Below are 17,352 nucleotides of genomic sequence, written 5' to 3'. Positions count from 1 at the left end.
GGTCCACCTGAGTCTCTGAAAGACTGTGAATCAGACATTCCCACTCCCCACCCCCATCTCCAGCCCCTACTCCTAAACCAGGTGGGCGTAAAGCATCTAAGAGTTAGTTTTTTACCTCATCATAGCCTATCTGATCCCAACTATCTCATCTGTTAACTGCTTTTCTCCTGGGGATATTGGCATTTCATTTAAGTTTTTTTAATTAAAAAAAAATGCCCTAATCAACTGAGTTTCATATATCAGGTAGATGAGATATTTGGGGGGAAATCACACTATGAAGATGGTTTAGTTGTTCAACCAGTAACATTTATTGAGGCCTATTAGTGCCGGACACTAATGACATGTGACCTATCTATTTGTAGGGCCAGAATATTAACTTAAGATTGGTTTTCAAAATTTTGGGGGCCTCTGCCACATTGTTCTTGGGAATCAGAGCTGTCTTATCTTATAAAAGTCCTGTAGTTATAAGATGTATAAAAGCCAGAATTACATATCAAACTGCATTGTGGTTTCATAGCTATTTTTCGACAGCTTTAGAGAGGTATAATTTATATGCTATAAAATTCACTCATTTTAAGCATACAACTCATTGATTTTTTAAGAAAGTGTACAGAGTTGTATAACTGTCACCACATTCCAATTTTAGAAAATGTCCATCACTGTAAAAGGATACCATGTGCCATTTATAAGCACTCTCAGCCTGGGAAATAAATAATAAATTTTCTGTCTCTGTAGATTTGCCTTTTCTGGACATTTAATATAAGTGGAAACATACAATGTATGGTATTTTGCATCTGGCTTTCACTTAGCATAATGTTTTTCAGGTTTATCCATGTTATAGTGTGTGTTAGTACTTCATTCCTCTTTTTTGAAGTACAGTTGATTTAGAATATTATTAATTTCAGGCATACAACATAATGATTCAATATTTTGATAAATTGTTCTACACTTAAAGTTATTATAAAGTAATGGCTATATTTCTCTGTGCTTATTTTATACATAGTAGTTTGTATCTCTTAATTTCCTACCCCTATCTCACCCCTCCCCACTTCCCCCTCTCCACTGGTAACCACTAGTTTGTTTTCCATATCTGTGAGTCTGTTTCCGTTTTGTTATAGTCATTTGATTCTTTTAATTTTTAGATTCCACGTGTAAGTGATGACATACAGTATTTGTCTTTCTCTGTCTGACTTATTACACTAAGCATAGTACCCTCTAGGTCCATCCATGTTGTTGCAAATGGCAGAATTTCATTATTTTTTATGGCCGAGTAATACTCCACTGTGTATATATACCACATATTCTTCATCTGTTCATCTGCTGATGGTTGCTTCTAAATCTTGGCTATTGTAAATATTGCTGCTATGAACAACAGGTGCATATATCTTTTGCTTTATTTTCTTTCAATATGTAAGAGTGGGATTGCTAGATCATATGGTAGTTATATTTTTAGTGTTTTAATTAGAGGATCTCCATACCATTCTTCATAATTGCTGCACAAATTTATATTCTCACCAACATTGTGCAAGGGTTCCTTTTTCTCTGCATCCTTGCCAACATTTATTATTTGTGGTCTTTTTTGATGATAGCCATTCTGACATGTGAGGTAATATCTCATTGTGGATTTGATTTGCATTTCTCTGATAACCAATTACCAATAACATTTTATTACCAATAACATTACCAATGTTGAGCATCTTTTCTTGTGTCTGTTGGCCATCTGGTATCTTCTTTGGAAAAATATCTATTCAGGTCTTCTGCCTATTTCTTAGTTCAGTTGTTTGGGGTTTTTTGATACTGAGTATGAGCTAATTATATATTTTGGGTATTAACCAGTTATTGATCATATAATTTGCAAATATTTTCTCCCATTCAGTAGGTTGTTTTCATTTTGTCAGTGGTTTTCTTTGCTGTACAAAAGCTTTTAAGTTTAATCAGGCCCCATTTATTTATTTTTATTTTTATTTTTATTTTTATTTCTTTTACCTGGGGAGACAGATCCAAAAAATATTGCTATGATTTATGTCAAAGAGTGTTCTGCCTATGTTCTCTTTTAGGAGTTATATGGTTTCTGGTCTTATATTTAGGTCTTCAATCCATTATAAGTTTAGTTTTGTATATGGTGTGAGGAAATGTTCTAATCTCATTTGTTTACATGTAACTGTCCAGTTTTCCCAGTACCACTTATTGAAGAGACTGTCTTTTCTCCACTGTATATTCTTGTCTCCTTTGTTGTAGATTAATTGACCATAAGAGTGTGGGTTTATTTCTGGGCTCCCTATTTTATTCTGTTAATCTATGTCTCTGTTTTTGTGCCAGTGCCGTGCTATTTTGATTACTGTAGTTTTGTAGTAGTCTGAAGTGTGATACCTCCACCTTCATTCTTCTTTTTTCTCAAGATTGCTTTGACAGTTCAGGGTATTTTGTGGTTCCATGTGAAGTTTAAGTTTATTTGTTCTAGTTCTGTGAAAAATTTCATGGCTATTTTGTTAGGGATTACATTAAATATGGAGATTGGTTTGGGTAGTATGGACATTTTAACAATATTAATCCTTGGAATCCAGGAGCACAAGATATCTTTCCATTTCATTGTATCATGTTTAAATTCTTTCATCAATGTTTTATAGTTTTCAGGATTTAAATTTTTCACCTCTTTGGTTAAGTTTATTCCTAGGTATTTTGTTCTTTTTGATGTGACTGTAAATGGGATTTTTTTTTTTTTGCTTTCTCTTTCTGATATTTCATTATTAGCATATAGTAAAGCAACATATTTCATTTATTAATTATGTATCTGCAACTCTGCTGAATTCCTTTATTAGTTCTAAAAGTTTTTTGGTGGAGACTTTAGAGTTTTCTGTATATAGTATCATATCATCTGCAAATAGTGACAGTTTTACTTCTTCCCTTCCAAGTTAGAGGCCTTTTATTTCTTTTTCCTCTCTGACTACTGTGCCTAGGACTTCCAATACTATGTTAAGTAGAAGAGGTATGAGTGGGCATCTTTGTCTTGTTCCTGATTTTAGAGGAAAGGCTTTTAGCTCTTCACCAGTGAGTACAATGTTAGCTATGAGTTTGTCATATATATGACCTTTATTTTGTTGAGATCATGTTCCCCCATAACAGCCTTTTTTTTTTTCCGGTGGTGGGGGGAGGTTATTTATCTTTAGAGGAGGTACTGGGGATTGAACCCAGGACTTCCTGCATGCTAAGCATGCGCTCTTCCACTTGAGCTACACCCTCCCCTTTGCTGTAACAACCTTGATGAGAGTTTTTACCATGAATGGATATTGAATTTTCACATGCTTTTTTCTATGTCTGTTGAGATGATTGTGTGATTTTTATCCTTTCTTTTATTAATGTGGTGTATCAGACTGATTGGTATGTAAATACTGAACCATCCTTATGCCCCTGGAATAAATCCCACATGATCATGGTGTATGATCCTTTTTATGTGCTGTTGGATTCTATTTGCTAATATTCTGGTAAGGATTTTTGCATCTATGTTCATCAGTGATACTGGTCTGTAATTCTCTTTTTTGGTAGTATCTTTGCCTGGTTTTGGTATCAGGGTGATGGTGGCTTCATAGAATGAGTTTGAGAGTATTCCCTCCTTTTCAATCTTCTGGAAGAGTTTGAGAAGGACTGGTATGAGTTCTTCTTTGTATGTTTGGTAGAATTCCCTGGTGAAGCCACCCGTTCCTGGACTTTCATTTTTAGGGAGGTTTTTTTTTTTTTAATTGTTAATTTGATTTCATTTCTGAAGTGAGTCTCTTGTGAGCAGTGTATAGGTGGATCTTATTTTATTATCCAGTCAGCCACCCTATGTATTTTGATTGGAGCATTTAGTCCATTGACATTTTAAAGTAATCATTGTACTTATTCCCCTTTTATTACTTGTTTTCCAGTTGCTTTTGTAGTTCTTCTCTGTTCATTTCTTCTTCTTTTTTGTTTCTTTCCTTGTGGTGTGATGATTTTCCTTAAAGGTATGCTTGTGTTCCTTTCTCTCTAGTTTTTGTGTATCTATCATAGGTTTTTAATTTGTGGTTACCATGGTGTTCATATATGTTGTCCTATAACTATGTCTACTTGTTTTAAATAGTTAGTCCTCGAAGTTCAAATTCATTCTACAAGATTTACATTTTTTACTTCACCCCCCCCCCAAATTTGGGGGTTTTGGTGTCATATTTTACATCTTTATTTTTATCCCTTTACTGATTATTGTAGTTATAATTGATTTTATAATTTTTTTTGTTTTTGATCTTCAAAACTAACTTATTTAAGTGATTTCAGATTTTCTATTTCCTTTTTGTTCAGTTTTGGTGTTTTGTGTCTTTCTAGGATGTTTTTCCATTTCACAGCTTTTTGATGCCTCAGCTTACCGATGGGCAAAGTTGGTTTTTAACTAGTACACTCTCATACAGTCATAATGGTTGTGATTTCCTAGGATCCAGTATTCTGAGGGTTCCTGCCCCTCCTCAAGCCTCACTACAGCTCCCCACACGTCAGCACCCAAAAGCTAACACCTGGAACAGCAGGGGACCTTCAGAATCCAACCCCAGCATAGTTGCCATCCATACAGATTGGTTGACCCTCCTGCTATACCAGTTATTACATTTTTGAACATCAACTCTTGAATATGGAAGACTGAGACCCCACTTCAAACCTCAACTTCCTCCCGCTTTAATCTGGTGCTGATCATGTGCTTCAGCATTCTACTGGGCAGGTCTGGCAGAAGGAATAGCATCAATTGATTGGTATGTCTGACTGGCAGTTGTGGGCACTGACTGAGAGGCTGGGAAGCTGAAACCAAGAGGATAGTGTGTAGGGCCTGGGCTGATTCCAGCTATGGCTATTACAAAGAAAAATAAAGTGTCTGATGACAAGCATGTAGCTCAAAGTAAGTGAACTGAAGAATGTGTCTTTGTGCTGAAGGTATTACTATATGGTGCCACACACATTGAAACAGGCACATATTTAAAGCAAGGTCACTGATTCAAATGCTTCCAAAGGTCAGGCAAGTAACAGTCCTCATTTCATTGATTCAGAGATACACATTTCTTTTGGCATTTAAACATCTCTGAAATTGAAATGCATGTTACAACCGATGATAAGTAATTGTTTAATGGCAGTGTTGTGTCTTAGTGGTTGTCTTATAATCAGATGTTTTAGATTAATTTAAATTCAGGAAATGAGTGGCAAGTGGCATGGGCCAGGAAAATCACATCCTTTTATGTCAGCCTTGCACTTTGTGATATTAGCTGGAACACAAACTCTTTAAATATTAGCACATATGTTTTTATTTTAATGTGTATTAGGAGACAATATAACATCAAACTTATGCTGTCATTTATTGTTTATTAGGATGAAGCTGAAGTAAGTAAGTAGGTTTTTAAAAAGTGTGTGGATTTAAAGACAAAGTTAACAATATTGCAGGCAGAATACAGGTGTGATAAAAGTCAAGATGGTACTAGAATACCTGAAGTTTGAAAATCACTTTGTCTCATGTGGTTTCCGTTATAATAATATTTGTCTACTAATTACAGATCATCTCATAGGAGCATTTTCATTTTCTTTTTCCCTAATGAAAACCTTCAGGGACTCACCACTACCTGCCAAATAGTCAATCAGACTCTTAGCCTGAAATCAATGTCTTCTTCTCAATGTAGCTTCAGCCTTCGACTTTTTCTCTACCTCAAAGGTCTCCCAAGCGATACTCAAAAATGTAGTCACATAAGATTTAATAGATGCTCAAGAGAAAGAGGATTTCATGGTCATAAAGTTTGGGAGACTATTGCATACCATGTCCCTCTGTGGTATATTCTCAAGGAATTATACCACGTTAAAGCTTTTGAGAAAATGTAAAGAAATCTGGTCATGGTTATCTGTTTACTTGATCCTAGAATCCTCCTTTTGTGGAACCAGTATTTGTGTTTCCCAGTTTATTTGATCATCTTTGTCAGTAACCTTCCCTCACAGATTATGCACTAATGTGTTGTGACTCTAGTGAACCACAGAGGTTGGTTTGGAAAAACACTCTTCTACGTCCATGTCCTCTAAGCCCCGAACATACCAGCCAAACTGAACCACCAGCAGTGAGTCGTATACCCATTCACGTAACACTTCTGAGCCTTCACTAATTATTCACTCTACTTGGTATGCTTTCCCTTCTCTGTCCTTGCTCTCTGAAATCTTTTCAATCAAACAGGCTCAGTTGCCACAACAGAAAAGGTTCATGTTTCTGGAGTCTTACCACTTCCCACTTTCCCAGCATTTGTACCACCCAGTACTGTGGTAATTGCATACTTGATCTTTTCTCCTGCTAGCTTTTCTGTTTCTTGGAGTAACTGTTTTCCTCATAGCAGTCTCATGCGTTGCTTAGAATAGGAGTGCAATAGATAATTTGTTGAATGAATAAATAAATGAATGACAACAGGGTGAAATGTAAAATAAGTTGTCTATAGTAAATAATAGAATTGGAGTTTGAAAGATCCATATGGGGAGTGGAATGGATGGAGAGGGATCTCTGAAAGCCTGATACATATACATTTTTTTTAAAAAACATCTTTATTAATTGACATACAAGTGTACAATCTGATAAACACGCATGAATTTATACTGACATGAAACTACTGCCACAGTCAAGATAATGAAACATACCCATCACCCCCCAAAATATCCTCATGTACCTTGGTAATCTCTTCACCCCACCCCTCCCACATCTCCTCCTTGGCCCACAGCTCCCCCATCCCACCCCCTCCAGGTTGAGACAACCACTGATCTGGTCACTAAGTATTGATTTTCATTTCCTAGAATTTATATAAATAGACTCATACAGTGTGTACTCTTTTTGAACTGGCTTCTTGCAATTAGCATAACTATTTTGAGATACTTTCATGTTGTAGCATATCCATTCCTTTGTATTGCTAAGTAGTATTTCATTATATAGCTGTACCACAGTTTGTTTATCCACTTAACTATATTGATGGGAATTTGGGATGTTTCCAGTTTTGGGCTATTAGAATAAATTTCCTATGAACATTTGTACACATGTCTTTGTATGGATATATGCTTGCTTCTTTTGTGTAAATTCCTAGGAGTGAAATTGGCAGATCATATGTTAGGTGTATGTTTAACTTATAAAGAAACTGCCAAGCTGTTTACCAAAGTGGTTGTACCATTTTATATTCCTACCAACAGTGTCCAGTTGCTCCACCTTCACATCAATACTTAGTATAGTCAGTCTTTTACATTTTAGTTATTCTAATTGTTATGAGTGACATCTCATTGGGGTTCTAACTAGCATTTCCCTAGTGACTAATGATGTTGAGCATTTTTTCATGTGCCTATTTGTCATCGATATAGCTTCTTTGATATGTCTGTTAAAATATTTTGCCTATTTTTATAGTGAGCTGTTTGCTTTCGTATTGTTGAGTTTTGAGAATTCTTTATATATTCAAGGTACAAGTTCTGTATTAGATACATATTTTGCAAGTATTTTCTCCTAACATGTGGCTTGTCTTTTCATACTCTTCACTATTTCTTATGAAGAGCAGACATTTTTAATTTTGATGAAGTCCAATTTGTCATTTTATTCTTTCTATGAATCTTTTTTTATGCCATAGCTATGAAATAATTTCCTAATCCAAGGTCACAAAGTTATTCTTATAGAGGTCTATGTTCCATTTTGAGTTAGTTCTTGTACATGCTGTGAGGTATGGATCAAAGATTTTTATTTTGTTTTGGTTTGGTTTTACATGTAGAACATCCAGTTGTTATAGTACCATTCATTGAACAGATTATTCTTTCTCCAATGAATTGCCTTTGCAGCTTTGTCAACAATCAGTTGTTTTTACATGTCAGTGTCCATTTCTGGGCTCTCCATTCTGTTGCATTCATCCATTTGTCTATCTTGACAGCAATACCAAATTGCCGTGGTTACTGTAGCTTTATAATAAATCTTGATTAAAAAGTTGGGTTTGTCCTGTTTTTCTTTTACAAAGTTGTTTTGGATGTTCTAGGTCCTTTGCATCTTTATATGAACACTAAAAACAGTTTGTTGATTCCTATTTAAAAAGAAAAACATGCAAGGATTTGAATTGGTAAGGCTTTGACTCTATAAATCAATTTGTGGAGAATTATCTTAACAATGTTGAGTCTTCCAACTTATGAACAAGGTGAATGTTTAGGTCTTCTTTAATTTCTGTCATCTATGTTTTGCTGTTTTAATTAGATAAGTCATGTTCATCTTGAAATAAATAATGCAGATTTATTCTTTATTTCATATTTTGATGCTACTGAACATAATATTGTATTTTAATTTCAATTTGATTGTCGGCTAATGTATAGAAGTATAATTTTTGTATGGTGCTTTTATATTCTACAACCATGTTCAACTCACTTATTCTAGGAGATTTTCCTGCATGTTGCATCAGATTTTCAGCATAGATGATGCTAGAGATATACTTCCTGTGACTAAAGGCAGTTTTACTTCTTCCTTTCTGATCTGATTGCCTTTTATTTCTTTTTCTTAGTTGATTGCACTGACTAGAACCTCCAGTACAATGTTAAATAGAAATTGAGAGTAAACCTCTTTTGTCTTGTCTCTGATCTTAGAGGAAGAGCATTCAGTCTTTTACTAATTTGGCTGTGAGTTTTTCCTAGATGCCCTTTCAGACTGAGGAAGTACAATTCTATTCCTACTTTGTTAAGATTTTTAAAAGTCAGAAATTATATTAGATTTTGGCAAATTCTTCTTGTATATTGATCAAGATGATCGTACAGCTTTTCTTTTTTAATTTATTGATGTTATGAATTATATTCACTGCTTTGTGAATGTTAAACCAGTCTTGCATTCCTCAGGTAAACTCTACTTGGTCATGATATGGTTTCCCTTTTATGGATTACTGTATTTAATTTGCTAAAATTCTGTTTTAAATTTTTGCATCTATGTTCCTGAGGCGTATTGATCTGAAATTTTCTTTTCTTATAATGTATTTATCTTGTTTTGGTATCAAGATCTCATTGAATGAGTTTAAGAAATGTTCTCTTTTTGAATTTTTTGGATGAAGTGGTATTATATCTTCTTTAAATATGTGGTAGAATTCATTATTGAAGCCATCTAGGCCTGGAGGTTTTGTTTGTTTGCTTGCTTGTTTGGGGGTTTTCTTGGTAAGGTTTTAAAAATACAAATTCAGTTTCTTTCATAGGTATAGGGCTATTCAGGTATCTTTCTTCTTGAGTGAATTTTTCCATTTATCTAAGTTTTCAAATTTATTGGCACAGGTGTTCATAACATTCTCATACTTATCTTTTAGTATTTGTAAAATCTATAGTGATGTCATCTCTCTCATTGCTGATACCGGTGATTTGTGTCTTCTCTCCTTTTTTACTGATTAGTCAAGTTAGAGGTTATTGGTCTCAAAGAACCAAATTTTAACTTCATTGATTTCTCTCTACTGTTTTTCTATTTTTATTTAATTGATTTGTGAATTTAGCTTTATTATTTATTTTATTAATTATTTTCTTCTGCTTACTTTGAGTTTAATTTGCCCTTCCTTTTCTAGTTGCTGAAGGTAAAGGTTAACCATGATTTTGAGACCTTTTTACTTTTCTGATACAGGCATTTAATGCCGTGTATTTCCCCATAAGGACTGCTTTAGTGACATTCTCAGTTTCTTGTATGTTACGTTTTTATATTCACTCAGTTAAAACTACTTTCAAATATCCTTTTTGATTTCTGTTTTGACCTGTGGTTTGTTGTTTTATGGGTTTTTTTGTTTTGTTTTGTTTTGTTTTGTTTTAGAAATATGTTATTTAGTTTCCAAATATTTGGACATTTTCCATTTTCTTTCTGTTGTTGATTTATAACTTAATCCCTTTGTGATCAGAGAATATACTTTGTATGACTTGAATCCTTATAAATTTATTGAAACTTGTTTTATAACCCAGGATAGACTCTGTCTTAATGTATACGTGCACTTGAAAAGAATGAATATTCTGTGCTTTTTGGGTAGAGTGTCCTGGTATATGCCAAATCAAGTTGGTTGATGATTTAATTCAAGTCTTCTACATCCTTTACCGATTTTCTGCCTACTTGGTGTATCAATTATTGACAACAAGATATTTAAATCTCTGACTATATATAATTGAGGATCTGTTTATTTCTCCTTGATATTTCATCAGTTTGGGTTCTTATATTTGAACCTGTTATTAGATATATAAACACTAAGATGGTTATGTCTTCTTGAATAGTTGATCCTTTATCATTATGAAATGACATTCCTTATGTTAATATTCTTTGCTGTACAATCTACTTTGATACTAATATGGATATTCCATGTTTGTTTTTGACTAATTTTAGGATATTATTTTCCATCTTTTCACTTTTGATCTGATTGCCTTTGAATTTCTTATAGGCAACATATGATTGGGTTTTGCACTTTCACCTAGTCTGAATATCTGTCTCTTACCTGGGGTGTTGAGATCATTTACATTTAATGTTATTATTGATATAGTTATATTTAAGTTTATCACCTTGTTATTTATTTCCTATTTGTCCCAGCTGTTCTTTGTTCCCTTTTCCCTCTTTTTTTCTGTTGGATTATTTTTATCTCCTTTATTGGCTTGTTTCCTGTAACACTTTATTTGTTTTTTTTTTTTTCATTTTAATAGTTGCTGTAGGGTTTATACTATACATTTTTAACTTATCTCAGTCTACCCTCGAGTAATATATTATACCGCTCCCCCTACAGTATAAGAACTTCACAATTCCATTCTCACCTCCTAGTCTTTATGCAACTATTGCCATATATTTTACTTACACATATGTTATAACCCTCACAGTCCATTATTTTTTGTTAATGGTTTATTATCTTTGAAAGAGATTCAGATAATATAAAAATAGTTCCCCGTGTATCATTTCCATTGCTCTTACTTCCTTTGTGTGGATCTAGATTTCCATTTGTTATTTTTTTTTTCCTTTTGAAAGATTTCCCTTAATCGTTCTTTGAGGTCGCTGGAATGCAAATCTGTTGGTGATGAATTCTTTCAGATTTTGTTTTTGAAAGATAATTTCCACTGGTACAGGATTTTATCTTGACCACTTTTTCTTTCCATACTTTAAATATGTTGCTTCACTCTCTTCTCATGTGCTTTTTTCCCTTCCATATTAATACGCATGGGTATTATTCTGAGTGTTTTTATGTGTTTTCTGAACTCATCACCTCTATAAAGATCACTCCCATGAGAAGAGAGTCAGTCTGCCACCCCCACCACTGCTTGTATTTGTCAGAGATTCCAATCCAAGGCAGGCAGAGGAGGGGGAGAGCTTTCTATGGCTATGTCTGCAAGTTCATTCATCTTTTTATCTGTAATATCTAATCTGCCATTAATCCCATCCAGTGTATTTTTCATCTCACACATAATTTTCATATCTAGAAGTTCAACTTGGGTCTTTTTCTATTCCATGTCTTTGCTTAACTTTTTAAACACATGGAATACAATTAAAATAACTTTAAATATTATTCTCTGCTATTTTAATATTTGGGTCAGTTCTGGATCAGTTTTGATTGATTATTTTTCTCTTTATGGGCCATGTTTTCTTGCCCATTTGCATGCCTGGTGATCTTCGATTGGATGTCAAACTTTGTGAATTTCACCCTGTTGGGTGCTGGCTATTTTTGTATTCCTATGAATATCCTTGAGTTTTACAATTTACTTGGAAACAGTTTTAACATTTTAGGTCTTACTTTTATGATTTATTAAGTGGAGCTGAGCAGTGCTCACTCTGGAGCTAATTATTCCCAACTCCTGAGACAAAACTCTTCTGAGTACTTCACCCTGTGCCTCATGAATTGTGAGTTTTTCCAGTCTGGTCAGTGGGAACAGGCACTGCCAGCTTTGGTGAGCACTAGACACGGTTCCTTTCAGTCTTATTAGAGGAGTCTTTCTCCAGACTCAAGTGGTTTTCTTATGCATATACTGATCAGTGTTCTCTCCCCATGCTTGAGGGGTGCTAATCTCTGGGGTCCTGTCTGCAGCTCCATCCTCTCTAGTAATCTGTCCTGTGAACTCCAGGCACCTTGGTCTCCCCAAGCCCTCAATTCTGTATCCTCAGCTCAGATAGTCCACAGGGTAACTTCTAGGTGCCCCCTCCCTTCATGTTCTGCATGTTCTAGGAACTTTCTCAAAGCAGTAAGCTGAGACAATCGGGGATCTTGCTTTGTATCTTTTTTCCATCTCTCAAGTCTGAAGTCCTGTCTCTGAAAACCTTTTTTGCCTGTGAGGCTTTCTTGTTTGTTTCTTTTGTTGATTTGTTGGTTATTTCAGGCAAGAGGGTAAATCTCATCCCTATTTACTCCATCTTGACTGGAAGTGAAAGTTTAACATGTCATTTTTTTCTTGCTTGAAGGTCATTTGGGGGTACATGTGACCTAATCTGGGCTTTTTGAGAGTCGTTTGGGCTTAACTGATTTCTTCTGATATATACGTATATATGTTATATATATCATATATAAAATGTGTCAGTGTGTGTATGTGTGTATGTGTGTATATACACACACACATACACACATATATATATTAAATAAAGAATGTCTGATTTGCTTAAAACTCGAAATCAGCCTGAAAGAGGTCAGTACTAGCCACTAGAATCTTTTTGGATAGAATGTAACTCATTTCAAAGAAGTCATAGGGAGTGTTGAAATTTTCTTAGTGTCTAGCTTCAATTTCTAGGAAAAATGTGTATTTCTAAAAGTAACTATGGAAATTGTCACTTAATGCCTTTGTTTTCTTATTTAAAAATTAGAGGATAATATATATAAGAATATGCAAGAATCACAGGAAACCCACATACCCAACCACCTGGATGAGATTGTTGCTGCTGTCAGCGTGACACCTGGAAAGAAGATCCAAAACAAGCTGCCTCAGACAGCGCTCTTCCAGCCTCCTCGAGAGAAACTGCACCTCTGCGAAGAGAAAGCAAGGTCCTATTCCAGCAGTCACGAGGTAAGGAACCTTTCTTTTTATACATGTGCTCTGGCAATTGAGAAGTAGGCTATTTTAGGTTACGTTCCTACTCTCAGAAGCTTGGTACAAGAGAGTATATAAGAGAGTGCCTTTATCATAGCATGAGTGGGTGTAGTGCCTCAGGGGTCCAAGCCCAGTGCTGGGCACGGTCAGCATTGTGCTTGCTGAGTGAATGCACAAAGGAACAGACAGGCCTGCCCTGACCTCTGACAAATGTGTACTAGACTGACTGGTTGTTGCTTTGACCTACTACAGTCACTTTCCATCAATCAGTGACTATTTACCGAGCTCCTCCTCGTGCCAGGTCTGGGCCCTGGGATACAACACAAAGCAGATGGAGCTCTCAGGGAGCTTACATGTCTTAGGTTCTTAATCTTCTTGTTCTCCGTGTACTTCTTTCCCATCTCTCTTCAAACTTTTATATATTACTCATTCATTCCTTATGCATTTCTCTACCACCTCCTATGTGTCAGGCCCCATTTGTCTATTTATTTCACAAAGATTTCCTGGACACCTAGTAGTGCCAGGTGCCTGTGCAGGAGCTGGGAAAGCTCCAGCCTCAGCCTCAGAGGGACTCAGGGTCAGGCTGGGAGGACAGACAGGGGGACAAAGAATGGTAGCCAGCATAATAAGTTCCATGACAGACACACGCTCCGGGGATATAGATGCAAAACGTAGAGAGTGAGGGGAGCCTGGAGCTGGTGTAGCGACAGCAATTAAGGCCTGCTTCTTGGGTGGGAGTTCCTTGGACGCCACTGATAACAGTGCTTAGGAGTTTGCGGGGTGAGAGAGAGGACAGCGGTGTTCCGGGACGGCTTAGCAGTTGGGCAAGAGCTGAGGGTCTGAGGGCATGAAGCCGATTTGGGGAACTATGGCGAGCTATCTGGGATGTAGGCTTTAGTTACTGCCAACTAAAAATTGACACTTGCCGCCTGCCTCTACAAGGGTTGAATCACGTTGGCACTTGCCATCTAATTCTGCTTGGATTAAATCACGAGCCGCTGTAGCCACTGACTTCCAACCCTCCCTGATAGGAGTTCAGGGTGGAGATCAGGAATGAGGCGCTCTGTGTCCTGAGAAAACTGGCAGAACAGGCCTCCAGATAGTTAGATGTTTTCAGAGGAAGATTTTATGACCCAAATTCTTGTGTCTCCTCACATCTAAAGAAGCACTGAAATCATTAATGGTGACATCTGCTCCTCATGACTCGCAGCAGCCTCTGCCTAAATGTGTGCTTGACTGCATGTCCCCCCCACTTTGCTAAAATCATATATAATACTGAGTTTCCCCTGCCTTTTTGGAGCAGTTCCTCAGAGCTTTCTGGGATGCTGTCTCCTGGGCTATAGTCCTCATTTTGCCCCCAAATAAAACCTAAACTACAACTCTCACGTTGTGTGATTTTATTTCAGTCATTACATAGGGCAGGAATTGAGACTGGTTTATGGACAGGAGCTGGGGCCCAGAGGGGGTTCAACACCCAGGAAAAGTTTAGATTTTCTCCGTAGGGTGCTGGTGATTATCATAGGATTATAAGCAGGAGAGTGCCATGAGCATGTCTGAGTTTCTGGAATCATCACTCAGACGTCACATAGCTGGTAGAGGAGGAAAAGAAGGGAGGGGAACTGGAGGAGGGGGCCCAGTTCAGAAGATATTTGCAATAATCCTGGTGAGAGATTATGAGAGCCTGCATTATGACGGAGTCAGTAGAAATGCTGAGATCTTTTGATAAGAATTTGGATATATAAGTCAGTGAAACCTGGTAACTGAGAGGGCTCGGGGGATGGAGAGGCACAAGTGAACTACCAGGGGGTGTGGAACAGTGATTATTAGGCCACTAGGGCTGACGTGGCAGAATGCCTCAGACTGAGTGGCTTAAACAACAGAAGTTTATTTTCTCACGGTTCTGTAGCCCAGAAGTCTAAGGTCAAGTGGTGCTGGCCTTGAGAGGCCTCTCTCCCTGGCTTGCAGATGCCTGCCCTCTTGCGATGCCCTCACAAGGTGTTTCTCTGTGTGTGCCCACTCCCAGTGTCCCTTCCTCTTCCTATAAGAACATCAGTCTTGTTCAATTAGGGCCCCATTCTGACAGCCTCATTTTAACTTATTCATCTCTTTAAAGACCGTCTCTCCAAACACAGTTTTACTCCGAGGTACTCAGGACTTCAACTTATGAATGTGGGGGTGGGGGACAATTCATCCCATAACAAGTTCAGAGAGTGAGTACCTAAGAAGAGACAGAAAGTGGAAGCGGCTCATTCTTTAAGACCTGGGCCCGAAAAATGGCACTGCATCACTTCCTCCGTATTCTTTTGGCCAAACAGTTACAAAACCCAGATTCAAAGAGAAGGACCCATAGACCCCCATCTCTGGTTGGAAGGAGTGTCAAAGAATTGTGGAGCTGTGTTTTAAAACTACCAGCCTCGCTTTGAGTGTATTGCTGCTCCAAGCTGTCCTGGAGCTGGAACCCACAGTTCGCTTTTCTCTTTGTCTTGGCATTGAATGAAAATGTGTTTCTTAGTCTTTTAATGAAATCTATGTGTAAATGCTGCCCTCACTTGTTATGCTAGTATCCTAGGCTGCTGACGAAGGTGTTTGAACTGAGAACTAGAGAGTGTTGTTTGAAAACTACCACCACTTGCCCTGGACTATGTCGTAGCTGTTTATTGATGGGCAACCTCTTTATTCTATGACATTTTCCACGACATACTATAAATTTCAATGTGCTATCACTGTTACTTGTTTGTTTTTTTTTTTTATGTATATTGTCCATCTCACCCTACCAGATGAATACCCTGCCACCCAAAACAGATCTTTGTTTTGTTCTCTGATACATCACAAGTGCTTAAGACCATGCCTGGCACATAGTAGGCACTCAATAAATATATATTGACTGGGTAAAAGTGCAAGTTGATTTTGTCCTTTGTGACTTGAAGTTTTCCGTTGCCTACCTGTTAAGCCCATTTCCCCTTCCTCCAGTATAAGCAGGCGATCCATGAGCTTGTGCGCTGCGTGGCCCTGACAAGGATCTGCTACGGTGACTCACACTGGAAACTAGCCGAGGCACACGTTAACCTGGCTCAGGGCTACCTCCAGCTGAAGGGTGAGTTCATCTCAGAATGAGGAGCACCGGTCGGGCGGTCTCTGCTCTTTCCCCCTAAATCTGACTCAACTTAACTAGAAGGAGTGAGTTTCCTTGGGTATTGTCCTCTCCACACATTGAAAGCCATTTCCTTTCACAAAGAGTCAATAAGATTTTTTATATAATACATAGAAAAGAGAAGGAAGATTTTTAGCCCTTTCAGAGCCTTGTCTTTATGATCTTAAAAGAAGGATTCTTAGGAGATAATTAGTTAGCTTTGAAGGAAGGCATCGTAGAAGCAGCCCATAGAGTAGGGGCCTAAAAGAGGATCCATTCACATTTGTTTTAATGGAAAGTCTCTTGCCTGTAAAGTGACACCCCCACTCCCAAAAAATAAATCGAAGGCTAAATCAAGCTGACAATAAATAAGAGGTAATTTATCTGCTCATACTATTTAAAAATCCAAGGGTAAAACTTACTGTAGGCTTAGCCAGATCCACGTGTTCAAACAACATGATCAGATTTCCATTCCTCTCTTCTCCCACCTCTTGGCTCTGTTTTTCTCTGTATTGGCTCCATTCTTAGCCAAACATCGCACACATGGTGGCAGCAAGGTTGCCAGCAGCATTAAGTTTGCCTCCTCAGCATTCCCTGGAAAAGAAGAATGTCCCTATATCAAAATCTCAGGACTTGGGGATTCTTATTGGGCTGACTTGGGTTGTGTGCCAAAGACAAGAAATAGTCTGACTAGACCTGCCTTCTGGCTCCAGTGGATGCTGGGGGAGAGGCTGGCCTTGGCTAAATCACATGGATTGGGTGTGCAGTGGCCCTGTGTCCTCAAGAAAACAAACACACACCCAAAACCAAACAAACAATAAAGAACAGAGAAAGGGAGAATGGATGCAGAGAAGGCAAAAACATGGACTGGTAACCCAGGACAAGATGTACAAGAACAGCACATCTCTGTACTCTGTTTCTTCAACTGAATAATGATGATGATGATAGTTCTGACTTCCCAGGATTGGTCCAGTGGAATAAATGCATAGAAGTGGAAAACACCACATGCTAGGTGTGTAATAGCTACCCAATAAATTTAGCCAAATCTGGTTGCAGACTGGTCCTGCCTGTTAGATTGCAGACTGTTAGAGCCAGAGGGGCCTTGGAGGTCATCTAGTTCAAACCCTCACCCCTGCAACCCCCCATTTTCTGGATTCAGAGGAAACAACTAGTTTGAGTTGAAACAGCTTGCC

General features: G+C 37.4%; 1 protein-coding gene across 3 annotated transcripts in view; it reads left to right on the top strand.

Annotated features, from left to right (window-relative positions):
- Nucleotides 1-17,352, top strand: part of TTC23 (tetratricopeptide repeat domain 23) — an 83,322-nt gene that overhangs the window by 3,949 nt on the left and 62,021 nt on the right. For all 3 annotated transcript variants that reach the window (XM_032469397.1, XM_006181669.3, XM_014556696.2), the window contains exons 2-3: nt 12,806-13,005; nt 16,000-16,123. In XM_032469397.1, coding sequence (XP_032325288.1) covers nt 12,826-13,005; nt 16,000-16,123 — 304 coding nt within the window. In that variant the 5' untranslated portion in view covers nt 12,806-12,825. The remainder of the gene's footprint in view (nt 1-12,805; nt 13,006-15,999; nt 16,124-17,352) is intronic.

The sequence above is a fragment of the Camelus ferus genome, chromosome 27, assembly GCF_009834535.1.
Source record: "Camelus ferus isolate YT-003-E chromosome 27, BCGSAC_Cfer_1.0, whole genome shotgun sequence".
Lineage (NCBI taxonomy): Eukaryota > Metazoa > Chordata > Mammalia > Artiodactyla > Camelidae > Camelus > Camelus ferus.
Note: the sequence above shows the minus strand (reverse complement) of the source record. Positions and strands in the feature narration are given on the sequence as shown.